Below are 14,167 nucleotides of genomic sequence, written 5' to 3'. Positions count from 1 at the left end.
CAATAGGGTGGAGCGGGTAGTTTTTTATTTTATATATATATATATATATAAAAAAGTATTTTTTGGATCCAAATTATTTATAAAAAAAAATAATTCCACGCACTATAAAAAAATTTGAAAGTGTAAACAAATTGTGCGATTCAATTAGAATCGAATAATTAAAAGTAAATTGATCTGAAAATAATTACTACTTTTGGAATCTGTCTTAGAGTTCAGAATCACGGAAGAATAATCAATTCTTTGACTAAAGAATGGAAATTTATTTATATTTTATTTTGAGATCCAAATTTATATAAAAAAAAATGCATAAAAATAAAACAATTACAGAGTTTGAAATGCTTTATAAGCATCCATCCTTTATGCTAGTCTTCCTTTGCGGCCTCCTGTTCATGGAACCTTCCCATCTACTTCTTTTGAATCTTTTCCCCTCTAAACAATTGAGTTCTGGATAAGAAAATATCAGACTTTGCTGCTAATTTATGGGATGGTGAAAAGGTTTTGGAAGATACGAAGGAGTACGAGATTAATTCTGAACTCAATAGAAGCTTGGAAGTATCAGAAATTGAACAGATGAAAACTTTAAGAGTAGAAAAATATGAAAAAAAGGATACTAATATGGAGATGCGGGAGGATGAGGCGGCTTTAATGGAGGAAAACTCAACTCTTGCTATGAAAGATAAATCTGTTCAAGAATGTGGTTTTGATTGCGGGCTTCAGGTCCAAGAAGAGGATGATTTTGTTATGGAAACCATTAGAGGGTTAGTGGAGGTAGATTCAGCTCTTGATGTTGATATAATGAGGAACCTAAATTTCAAAGGCCTGATTCAGTGGATGTTTTTCATGCCAAAAACTTTGAAGAATTTACATATTTTTATGTAAAACACATTCCATCTGAATTAGCAAGTGTGTTTGATCAAGAACTGGAAGGAGCAGAAGGGGAGAAGCATTCTCATGTTACTACCGGTGCATACGTTTGTTCTTTGAAATAGTTTCATCAAATATCGAAGTTATGTGATTATTTGTATATTGAAAGCATAGTGTTTGTCTGAACAATGTAGCTTCTGAAGAATTTTCTGAAATGTTGACAAATGAAAATGAAGCAGAAGTCTCAATTGGGACAGAAATTCCTGATTTAGATATAAGAGATGAAATGCAAAATCAAACATCGATTCTTTCATATGAAGCAGAACATGGTACTTTTGGCTTGTTGTTTTACCGCTTTAAAAGTTTCAAAAAAATGATGGTTTATTTTACCCTTTTTAGTCGAGATTCTAAATTTACTTTCTATTAGGTTCGGTGCAAGTTGATGAACAGATGGTGGAATTGAAGCCATTATCGGTTCGAGAAACAGATCATATAACAGACAATCAACACTCGTTTTACTCGGAGCTATACGAGATTGAAGAAGATAAAGTTCCCGAATACTCCAAACTCAGTTGACAGTCTAAATCAATTGCACAAAAAATTGCTATTACTCGAGAAAAAGGAGTCTGGGGCCGAAGAATCAGTGGATGGAAGTCTGACAAGTGAGCTGGAAAATGGTGGTGGAGTTGTTGCTATGGAACATCTGAAATCAGCGCTGAGAGCCGAAAGGAAGAATTTGCAGGATTTGTATGCCGAGTTAGAAGAAGAGAGAAACGCCTCAGCAGTGGCAGCGAATCAAATGGTGGCTATGATAAACCGACTCCAAGAAGAGAAGGCGGCAATGCAAATGGAAGCTTTGCAGTATCAGAGAATGATGGATGAACAAACGGAATATGACCAAGAAGCCTTGGAGCTTTTGAACGAGCTTATGGTGAGAAGAGAGAAGGAAAAAATTGAACTTGAGAAAGAGTTAGAAATGTGTAAAAAGAAGGTTTTGGACTATGAAGCAAAGGAAAAAATGAGGATATCGATAAGTAGTAGAGATGGAAGTGCTAGGAGTGGATTTTCTTCTGGTTCTTCCAGCAATTGTGAGGACAGCGACTGGTCCCGATGGATTGTCGATTGATTTAAATCGAGAAGCCAAAGAGGAAGGTCTTTTCAGAACACAAGAATTCACCATTCCTGTGGATGCATTTGCTAATTTGGAAGAATGTTTAGCAGATTTTGAGGAAGAGAGATTATCTATCCTTGAACAGCTTAAGATGCTAGAAGAAAAGCTTGTGGCAATAGATGAGCCGAAGATTTGAAACAAGACAATGGAAATACTGATTTGCATTCTAACGGATATATGCTTGTTGAATGGCAAGAATCTCCCGCAGGGAAGAATGTTGGTTCAAACAGGAAAATCGCTTCCTCCTCTTTTTGATGCTACCGTTGATGCAAATGGTGATGAGGTGCCGAATGGGGACATGAACAGGATCAACTCAAATGGGATGCACGACACTTATGAATCTCAGTTTGAGACTGACAACAATAAAGTTGGCATCGAAGAGGAGGTGAATCATCTGTATCAAAGGCTACAAGCTTATGAGGCTGATAAAGAGTTCTTAGAGCATTGTATTAGCTCCCTAAAGAAAGGGGGCAGGCAAAGGAATGGATCTCCTTCAAGAAATCTTGCGACATATTCGTGATTTACGCAATTTGGAGTTCCGTGCAAGAAACTTGATGGAAAAGGAAGTAACTTGAATCAGTCAAAGCCTAGAATTTGGTCCAAACAGGAACATGGTACTTTTTTCAAAGAAATTTACCTAATCATGATTATCTAATGATATCGCCTATCCATTCACGAAATATTCATTTTATCGCGGCCGTGAATTTGTGGAATACGCAAATACAATGATAGAGATCATCCGAAACTGCAGAGGAATTATTTTGAAAATCATTTCTTATGAAGGGGAGAGTTGATGTTCTTGTTTTTTAGCGATCTTGGCAGACAAAAAGTTGCATTTTTCTGTTTCAATTGTCGATTTTTATCCATGCAGATGAATGGCATAATATATACGTACATACATACATATATATGCTCTTATATTAATTAAAATTTAAAATGTTGGATATATTATTGTCTATGTATAAACTGGAAATGAGTTACAGCTGTAGAACAGAAGATTCCAAATGGAGCACATCACAATTTTTAATATTTTACTTTGGGAAGAAGAGGTTTGTATTACTGAAGGATATATATATCGTCATGCATGAGCATTCTTTGGCCCTTAGTATCTCATGCATGACGATATATGAATAATATGATATTCTCCTCAACTGAGAGGGAGGCAGAAGAATGAAAGAAAGAGATTTGTTGTTGTTTATTCAATAAAAATTCTAAAATTTATTTGATTTTTTAAATATTATTCGTAAGCTTATTATTCATTAAACGTTTTGTTTTGTTTTTTTAAATAGTAATAATAGGTGAATTTCCCTTTTTTTTTTTTTTTTTTATGTTGGCTGTACTCAGTTGGGGAAATCACAAAAAGTTTATTGGTCAACTTTATTTCGCTTTTGAGATCTCTTATTCTTATCTCGTATTGGAAAAATGAATAAATCACCTAAATTGAATCAATACATTTACCAACCGTAAACATGGATAAATAATTTTTGTGGGCTTAAAAGTCAACTCGTTAGCTTGCTTGGGAAAAATCTCAGATGTTAGAACTTAGAACAAATCAATTTGACGCGTATTTATCTGAAAGAGTTGTCTTTATTACATAAACAATTGAATAATAGTCTTCCGGATACCAGATTTTCAAGGAAATCAACAGAAACCGCAAAGCTATTTTTTGGAGGGGATCAAGTAATCAATCTTGTTCATGAAATGGTAGGATCCGATGACTAAATCCAAACGCTTCCTTCAGAAACTGGTGAATCCCTTCACATCACTGGCAAGAAAAGGTTTCTTTTTTGGTGAATTTTAAATACGTAGTCGTTTGATTTTTGTTTTCTGATCATCAAAATTTAATGGGGTTGTGTGTGTGTTTTCGAACTGTTTGATCTATTCAAAAGATCAAAACGGAGCGGAGTTGGAGGAAATTGCAGCACAAGCACACAAACAGTTCTCTTTTGAAACCCTTTCAAAAGCAACCAACAATTTTCATCCTGATCAGAAGCTTGGGGAAGGGGGATTTGGCCCGGTATTCAAGGTAAAATTAGATCCCAAGATTGAGCCGTAGGTTCCTTTGTATGAATGAAAAGCGTGGATTTATTTTTTTTAAAAATACATTAGGCATGAGTCTGAACTTTGAATCAAGATTCAAGATATGATTTTGGGTTTTTGATATGTGATATTTGTTAGGGTAAATTGGCTGATGGAAGAGTGATAGCTGTAAAGAAGCTGTCACAGAGGTCAAGTCAGGGGAAGAAAGAGTTTGAAAATGAGGCAAACTTGTTGGCCCTTGTGCAGCACAGGAATGTGGTGAACCTGTTGGGCTTCTGTGTGAAGGGTGCAGAAAAGCTTCTTGTTTATGAATATGTTGCTAATGAGAGCCTTGACAAACTTTTGTTCAGTAAGTACTTTTAGTTAATTATGCGTTTTCTGTCAACATTTGGATCTTTGATTATCAATATTTGTTCAGAGAATGAAGTTTAACGAATTATTCGATTATGTTGGCCAGTATTTTAGTCGACGGTGGAATTGTTGGTTTCAACCATTCGATTTTAGCGTTGATTCTAGTATTAGGAAAGGTAAGGGTCATTCTAATGTCTACTCTGCCCTCTTTTGGGTTACCTAGGCGTTTATATTTCAAATATACAAACAAAACATTTAGCAAGATGTATATGAGGATTTAAGTTGAAATTCTTAGAGAAATTGTTTTAATTTGAGTACAAAGATTACCGATAACTTTAATGTAGGCATGCAGCGTCCATGGACTATTAGTTTATTAGAAATTGCTTGATTTTCTCTTCGGTTGGGATTCTTATTTGAATCTTACGTGCTAAGAATTAGTCGTTTGAATAGGTCGAACGAGGATAGTGCCCAAATTATTCCATTTTCTTCTGCTGATTAGCTTTGTATTTGTAGCAGTGTACAGTATCAGAACAAAATTTACCTGCCTCTTACAAATGCTGTTTCAAGTATTAATGTGTTGTAATAACGATTTAGAGTCTCGCGGACGAGAAGTGCTTGATTGGGATCGAAGGCGTGACATGATAATAGGCATTGCAAAAGGCTTGCTTTACCTTCATGAGGATGCTCACTGTTGCATCATACACCGAGACATCAAAGCTAGCAATATTCTGCTCGATGAAAAATGGGAACCGAAGATTGCTGATTTTGGCCTTGCACGTCTCTATCCCGAAGATCAAACACATATTAACACTCGTGTAGCTGGTACCAAGTAAGTCTCCACACCCTAAAAAAGACAATGGTTTCTCTGTTAATGTAGTTCGTACTAGTTTTTCTGTCCGTGAAAATAATTGAAAAGGTCTTCAATGAAATTAAAAATTAAAAATTAAAAATTAAATTTAGGATTTAATAATTTATCTTGAGAATTAGTTGTTTTTTATTTATGTTGGATATGTAGGTTATGCAGATTTATAGTTTTCCCATTAACCAACATCACCAAGCTGCCAAATCTCTAAAACAAGAGGTAGAAAAGCCAAAAACTTTGAAAAACAATGGATGCTGATGGTTTCTTAAATGGTCGCTGTATTATTTCTGAAACAATTGTCAAATTTAACCATCCAAAACCCCGATTAGTACGTGGTGATAACATCCAAATTCATTCTATTTGGTGGCAACTGGGAAAAATTGACCAACCAAGGTATTAATTTGTTGACAGTGGCTATATGGCACCAGAGTATCTCATGCATGGCAATCTCTCTGTAAAAGCTGATGTTTTCAGCTTTGGTGTTGTGGTTCTTGAGCTGATCAGCGGACAGAAAAATTCCACGTTTAATCGAGACCCTGATTCCCAAAGCTTGCTCGAATGGGTGAGGACTTGATCTTTTGTTCAAAATGATGCTGATGTAATGCAACCATGATATAGTGTTGGAAACTTTTGCTGTCTACATTTTCAGGCATACAAACTGTACAAGAAAAATCGGATCATTGAAATTGTGGATCCTACACTGGCACCATCATCGGATAGAGATCAAATATCAATGTTTATACAGATCGGATTACTCTGCACCCAATCAGATCCACAGATACGTCCCGACATGCGACGCGTAGTCATATTATTATCAAGGAAACCGACTGTTCTTGATGATCCGTTGAGACCTGGGTACACTGATTCCAGGTACAGAAAGCCTCACAAGGCAGTTACTTCATCTTCCAAAACAGGAAGTTCCGGTGAATCGAATTCAAAATCCTTCGGCTCTACGACAGGTTCACAAACTGTGACAGCGACTGCAAGTACTTCGCGATTCATGAGTGAAAAGTTAGACTCGAAGAAGGGAAAACAACCTATGCAAAACTAAGCTTCTGTTTTTTGGAAAATATTCTTTGAAATGTGTTGTTTCTGTACAGATGAAATTATTTTTTCTCTCTAGTTGGACTATGGGAGTAACGTTTGGTCAAGTGCCTTCCTTGCTTGACTTTCCAAAATTATTACTCAAATTGTCGGCTTCTACTCCATGCGTTTATGAGTAGTTAATATATATTTCAGGAATAATAATTATTTTTTCTCTCTAGTTGGATTATGAAATAATATATATTTCAGGAATAATAATTGTTTATGTCCGCAGATTGTATCATTGTATGTTAATATCGCGGTAAAATGATGTTGTGAAGATGAGGTTGAAATAATATTTTTTATTCAATTTAACAACTTTTTAATAAAAAATAACATAATAAAATTGTACATAATTAAAAAAAAATCCGATTACATATAATTTAATTTCAAAACTGACAGCGTGGGGCCTACCAACTTCACCGCACTTGGATAATTTGGCTCGCTGTCTCCAGTCTCCTCGCCCCTTGGAGGAGTGAGGAAGATATGTGATGCGCATCTTCCGCACTTGTTTTACATGCTCTTGCTTCACAGTTTTTAAGGATGTTTATATATCAACACAATTAGGTTTACTTTGGTAAACCTCTACATATCTATTTATTTTTAGTACAATGCAAGTGATTAGATAGTTGCTTTTATGCATCAATTAATCAAATTCCTGACATATTATCTTTTGTTATCATCGATATTCTTTCGTTCGTCCCACATTTTGTATTTGAATTATTTGGTTCCGGTAGTGTATAACATGAGTTAGTAGTCGACTCAATGATTTCGAGTGGATGATAATCCATTTTTTTAATTTGAAATTTCGTTCGCAAAAAATCGATCACAAGATCTAAATGATTTATTTTTTTTGGGGATCAAAATGATTTAATTTTAGTAATTTGAACAAGGTTGAACTTGTGGTGAGGCCAAATAGTGGAGATGAGAAAGCAGGTTATATAATATACAAAATTCAAAATGGGAGGGCAAACAAGTAACTGCACATATAAAATTTTAATAAAGATAAGAAATAGCACAGCCACGTCAACGATCCACGTGACAACGTCGATGAACAAATTGAACCCTTAGATGAGAACCCAGAAGCGAACCCCTAGCCGTTGGATGTCACTCAGTTCTCGATCTAGCTCCGATCTATGGCCCCCATCGCCCTTTTAAATCCCTTCCTACAGCCGATGTTTTCACCCAATTTCTTCAGTTTCCTACAGTTCCCTTCCGTCCGGTAGGGATTATTTCTTGCTCCAACTTCCCTTTTTTCTCAAACTATAAAGCTTGAATTTTACTGGAATTTTCGAGGTGTCGTCTGTGAGTATGGCGGCTGAAGAACAGCAAAATTTCAATCCCCAATTCGCAGCTCAGCCTCAGCCTCCGACTCAAGTTTTTCGCCCACGCTGCCTCAGTATCCAGAGGTATGATTTTTGTAAACCTGAATTTTCTTCAAAATATCGTTGGAATTAGTGATTTCCGGCCCACAATTTTGTCATTCTTCGTTTTCTGAGAAATTTTATTATTCCAATAATGGATATTAACTCCAAATTTCAAATTTTAGCTCCTGTAAATTGCTCCCAGTTAATATTTATCGACCCGTTTGAAAGCTACTGAAATTACATTTTACAGACCGCGTTATCCGCAATTTAGAAGTAACTTTTTTCAGCTTGCTTCCACTCTCACAGTTCATTTTGCATGCGTTTTCCCATTAAACTATTCATTTCGGACCCAAATTTCTTTTAGTTTTACGATCGGTTCTCTTCCGTCTCTCGAGTATTACTTCAAAAGACCGTGGAATTATTTTGCAGATGATCTTAACAGCTATCGAAGAACTGAACGAGAAGAACGGCTCGAACAAAACTTCGATCTCGAAGCAAATAGAATCCACATACGGAAATCTCCCACCCGCTTACTCCACACTCCTCACGCACCATCTCAACAGGATGAAATCTTCAGGCCAGCTCGTGTTTTTCAAGAACAACTACCTTAAACCCGACCCCAATTCTCCACCTCGCCGCGGCCGCGGGCGTCCCCCGAAACCAAAGGCTCCGCTTCCTCCGGGTACTGTCCTACTACCGCCGCGTCCCCGAGGACGCCCCCCCAAATCCCGTGATACTTCCGATCATCCGCCACCTCCCAAACGAAATCCCGCTTCTGCAACAACTTCAATGTCGGGGAAAAAACGCGGGAGGCCACCGAAGGCTGCGGCGGAGCAGGTCCCTACCGATACCCCCACTACCTCTGCAACTGGAGGAGAGCCACGGCCCCGTGGCAGGCCGCCGAAGGCTGCGGCGGAGCAGGTGACTACCGGTATCCCTGCTCTCTCCACTACAGGAGGAGAGCCGCGGGGCCGTGGCAGGCCGCCGAAGGTGAAACCGGCTGTAGCAGCGCCGGTAGGGGCTTGATTGATATAAGCTGAATAGGTTTGGGGGATTAATGATAATTTGTTGGTTTGGGTTCTTTTTTTTTCGTTTCTATTTAGTCCTTGTAGGTTTAAGTTAATTCTGATTTAGGATGGTGAGAGCCAGCGGTGCTTTGTTGTAACCTGTGTTGTAAATTTAATGGAGTGGTGTTGATGAGAGGCAAACAAAATGATTTTTTAATGGATATATTCTCTTTCAGATAAAGATTGAATATCTTCCTATTTTCTACAATATTTGTTTTAAATAAATTGTTTTCTTGTCATTATTCAGAGGTCTAATTGATTCTTTTTTTTTGGATAATTTGGTTTTGTCTGTTTGGCATTTATTATGAATTTTACTTATATAATTTAGTCTTCAAGTGGATGGAATAAATAAATATTTGATTTTCTTATCAATGTCTTTTTGGGGTTAGCTGTTTCACATAGTGTTTATTAAGTATGGTTTGTTCGGGATTTATTTAGTGTATCACAAAAGATAGCAATCGTAAATTTTATTGTCGTAAAATAAACATTAATATTTTATTGCACTTTGTTATTCGATGACTAGGCTATACTTTTTGCGCTTGTATACCGCAATATATTTTTAGTACACATCAATTTATTTCACTAACATATGAAATTTCTTGTCTATAAATCCTTAATGCATACTCATCATATATTGACATTAACATACGCTAAACCCAAGATAAGAGTCCACTAGTTTCGATTGAAAACAATCTAGTCAAGCTAATATTGAACCGGTCAAAAACTCGTTGGACCGATTCACAATTTTTTGAATTTATTTTTTTGTTATTTATATGATTAGTTGGATTTCAACATTGTTAAAATTATTATTTTATTAGTATGAGAGTTTTTTTTATTTTTAAAACATTTAAAATATATTTTATTATTTACATACAAATTTTAAATATATTATTATTTTATATTATAACAATGTTTACTCCGACCGATTAAACAGCTAGTTTAGAGTTGACCGATTCAATGACGGTACAATTATAAAAACATTGGTTTAAATTATCTTTATGCCTCTTTTCTTTGTTTAATAATTAATAACATATGGCCTGAAATTTGAAAGTAATAAATAATATTGATATATTTTTGGTATCACTCTGCTTTCGCTTTTACTTTGAATTTGGCGTGGTTGCATTGTAACATTAAAAAAGAAAGTGCATTGGAAAATGTGAATTTTCCTGTTTGTTTGGGCATGACAAAAGATGCTTCGGTAGATAATAAAGTTAAAAAAGAAGGGGAAAAAAGGTGGTTGTGAAATTAATAATTATGGGTTAACATTTGAAAAAAATACATTTGCACATGATTTACTTAAATTCAGTACCATATTCAGTTTTTTTTCTAATTTAGTAATACTTGACAAAAACAAAATTCTGTTTTTAAACATATTTCATGCATTTTTACCTTTTTAAACTTTATAATTAATAAAAAATTATATACATAATATTTTGTTTTGTTATCTTTCTCTTCCAGAACTTCATTACCGATGCATTTTGGATGATATGTTTTTTATTTAAATATTTTTTTTATTTTAAAAAATAAATTCACAACTAAGAAGTGAACTTTTTGAATATTAGTTTTTAATACGAAATACTTAATTTAAATTTTAAAATACTTAATTTAGTAAATTAAATACTCAGAATATGTATTAAAATACTGGATATTTGAATATACAACGCAAGTTAACCAAATGCTCTCATTTCCATCCAAGATGCATTTGGATGACACGTTCATTTCATTTAATTATTTTTTTACTGTTAAAAAACAAATTGCAACTAAGAATTGAAGTTTTTCAAGTACTTAGTTTTACTTGTGAAATACCTAATTTCAGTTTTAAAATACTTGATTTGGTAAATGAAATACTCATAATGTGTATTATAATACTAGATATTCAAATATGCAACGTAAGTTCACCAAATGCTCGCATTTTCATCCAATATGCATTTGGATGACATGTTCATTTCATTTAATTATTTTCTTTATTTAAAAAACAAAAACAAATTCACAACTAAGCATTGAACATTTAGAAGTATTTACTTTTATTCGCGAAATACATATTTTCAATTTTAAAATACTTGATTTGATAATTGAGATACCCATAAAAGTTAATAAAATACTGGATATTTTAGTAGTCAATGTAAGTTCACAAATTGATGGCATGTCCATTCAAGATGTATTTGGATGACATGTACATTTCATTTAAATATTTTTTTATTTAAAAAACAAATTTGTAACTAAGCATTGAACTTTTTCAAGTACTTAGTTTTACTTGCGAAATACTTAATTTCAATGTTAAAATACTTGATTTGGTAAATGAAATACTCAAAATGAGTATTAAAATACTGGATATTAAAATATGCAATGTAAGTTCACCAAATGCTCGCATTTTCATCCAATATGCATTTGGATGATATGTTCATTTCATTAATTATTTTTTTATTGTTAAAAAACAAATTTGTAACTAAGTATTGATCTTTTTCAAGTACTTAGTTTCACTTACGAAATACCTAATTTCAATTTTAAAATACTTGATTTGGCAAATGAGATACTCAGAATAGGTATTAAAATACTGGATATTCGAATATGCAACGTAAGTTCACCAAGTGCTCGCATTTCCATCTAAGATGCATTTGATGACATGTTCATTTCATTTAATTATTTTCTTTATTTAAAAAAATCACAACTAAGTATAGAACATTTTAAAGTACTTACTTTTATTTGCGAAATAACTATTTTCAATTTTAAAATACTTGATTTGGTAAATGAGATACTCAGAATGCGTATTAAAATACTGAATATTCGAATATGCAATGTAAGTTTATCAAGTGCTCGCATTTCTATCCAAGCTTTATTTGGATGACATATTCATTTAATTTAATTGTTTTTTTATTGTAAAAAAACAAATTTGCAACTAAGCATTGAACTTTTTCAAGTACTTAGTTTTACTTGTGAAATACCTAATTTTAGTTTTAAAATACTTGATTTGGTAAATGAGATACTCATAATGAGTTTTAAAACACTGGATATTCGAATATGCAACGTAAGTTCACCAAGTGCTCGAATTTCCTTCTAAGATGCATTTGGATGACATGTTCAAGGACTTTTCAGCAGCTACAAAGCTTTGAAAGAGAAAAATAGGCTTGAAGCGAATATTTGAAGATTCCAGGCAATGTTCTTCGAGATAATAGCCTCTGATAGGAACGAGTAGCATGATCCGTGGATTTACAATTTACATAGAAATATGAAGTCGGATACCCTTCGATAGTCATAGTCTAGTAGGTCGAAATAAAACGACATGCAATTCACCCTTAATAAATAATTAAAGAGATTTAGTTACTTCATTGAGTTGAATTAGTTTGACATAGCTTGAGAGGGCATGTTCAATTGGATAGGAAATCTCTTCGAAAGAATAGATCATTGTCGAACGAATTAAGTAGATTAGCGAGGGGTAGGTGAACCGAGATTCTCAACAAATTCATTTCTCATTGAACTTTAATCAATCATTCTAGCTTATTTATTTCATCATCATTGAGTTTTTATTTAATAATTGTAGTAGTAAACAATCATCTGAAGTATCGCTGCTAAAAATTGAATAAATGAGAATAATAATTGAGAAATACAGTCCTTAAAGGAACGATAATCATACTCTTGTACACTATATTATTACTTGATATCGTCCACGTGCGATTATTTCGAGCTTGAATATTATTAATTTTTACTAAGAATTTTACAATGAAAGATTTGCTCGATCACTAAGCATTGAACATTTTGAAGTACTTACATTTACTTGCGAAATACCTAATTTTAATTTTAAAATACTTGATTTGGTAAATGAGATACTCATAATTTGTGATATAATACTGGATATTTGAATATGCAACTTAAATTCAGTCATGGTTGGTTTTTCCAACTAATATTTATTAAAATACTTATTCATGTCATTTAAAGAAATGAACACAGTTCATTATTAATCGTGGAGTAAGAGTAATTTGTTTGTAGATCAAAATAAGCTTGTTTGTAGATCAAAATAAGCACTTACTTTTAACAAAAATATAGTAGCATACTTGTCTCGGAGTAAAAGTAAGTTCTTTCTTTGTATACCGAAATAAATTGTTATTTTTATTTCATGAGGAGTGATGAACAATGTATTTGTTAAAATTTCAATTGCATTGAAATTTCATCATGATGAAAATTAGAAATATCCAGTATTTTATTACCTATTCTGAGTATCTCATTTATGAAATCAAGTATTTTAAAACTGAAATTAAGTACTTATCAAGTAAACTAAGTACTTTAAAAGTTTCATGCTTGGTTGGGAATTTGATATTTTTTTTAACAAAATAGACATCACATGAGAATGATATGTCGTCCAAATGCATCTTTCGAGGAAAGACCAATAATTGGCGAATTTACGTTGCATATTCGAATATCCAGTATTTTAATACCCATTATGTGTATCTCATTTATTAAATTAAGTATTTTAAAATTGAAATTAGGTATTTCGCAAATAAAAGTAAGTATTTGAAAAAATTCAATGCTTAGTTACGAATTTGTTTTTTGTTTTTTTACAAAATAGATATCACATGAGAAGGATATGTCGTCCAAATGCATCTTTTGAGGAAAGACCAACACTTGGTGAACTTACGTTGCATATTCTAATATCCATTATTTTAATACCCATTATGAGTATCTCATTTATCAAATCAAGTATTTTAAAATTGAAATTAGATATTTCGCAAGTAAAAGTAAGTATTTGAAAAAATTCAATACTTAGTTACGAATTTGTTTTTTTTTTTTCAATAAAAAAATAATTAAATGAAATGAACATGTCATCCAAATACATCTTGAATGGAAATGCGAGCATTTGGTGAACTAACATTGCATATTCGAATATTCAGTATTTTAATATTCATTCTGATTATTTCATTTACTAAATCAAGTATTTTAAAATATAAATTAGGTATTTCGCAAGTAAAAATAAGTACTTCAAAAAGTTCAATGCTTAGTTGTGGTTTTGTTTTTCTTTTAAAAATAAAAAAATATTTAAATGAAATGTACATGTCATCCAAATGTATCTTGGATGAAAATGAGAGCATTTGGTGAACTTACATTGCCTACTAGAATATCTAGTATTTTTATTAACTTTTATGAGTATCTCAATTACCAAATCAAGTATTTTAAAACTGAAATTAGATATTTCGCAAATAAAACTAAGTACTTGAAAAAGTTCAATGCGTAATTGCGAAATTGTTTTTTTAAAAATAAAAAATAATTAAATGAAATGAACATGTCATCCAAATGGATCTTGGATGGAAATACGAGCACTTGATGAACTTGAATTGCATATTCGAATATCCAGTATTTTAATACCTATTCG

General features: G+C 33.0%; 1 protein-coding gene and 2 pseudogenes across 1 annotated transcript; all 3 read left to right on the top strand.

Moving 5' to 3' along the window:
• Positions 1-300: 300 nt before the first annotated feature.
• On the top strand, positions 301-3,019 carry LOC140842189 (myosin-binding protein 2-like; annotated as a pseudogene).
• Positions 3,020-3,530: 511 nt separating this feature from the next.
• Positions 3,531-6,446, top strand: LOC140842177 (cysteine-rich receptor-like protein kinase 43). The gene is made up of 6 exons (XM_073209997.1): positions 3,531-3,813; positions 3,925-4,061; positions 4,214-4,424; positions 5,021-5,255; positions 5,700-5,850; positions 5,938-6,446. The coding sequence occupies exons 1-6, from the start codon at positions 3,750-3,752 to the stop codon at positions 6,337-6,339; spliced, it is 1,200 nt and encodes a 399-aa protein (XP_073066098.1). The 5' UTR covers positions 3,531-3,749; the 3' UTR covers positions 6,340-6,446.
• Positions 6,447-7,349: 903 nt separating this feature from the next.
• Positions 7,350-9,044, top strand: LOC140842166 (uncharacterized; annotated as a pseudogene).
• Positions 9,045-14,167: the final 5,123 nt, after the last annotated feature.

The sequence above is a fragment of the Primulina eburnea genome, chromosome 1 (assembly GCF_022965805.1).
Source record: "Primulina eburnea isolate SZY01 chromosome 1, ASM2296580v1, whole genome shotgun sequence".
Lineage (NCBI taxonomy): Eukaryota > Viridiplantae > Streptophyta > Magnoliopsida > Lamiales > Gesneriaceae > Primulina > Primulina eburnea.
This window is presented reverse-complemented; position numbering and strand designations above follow the sequence as displayed.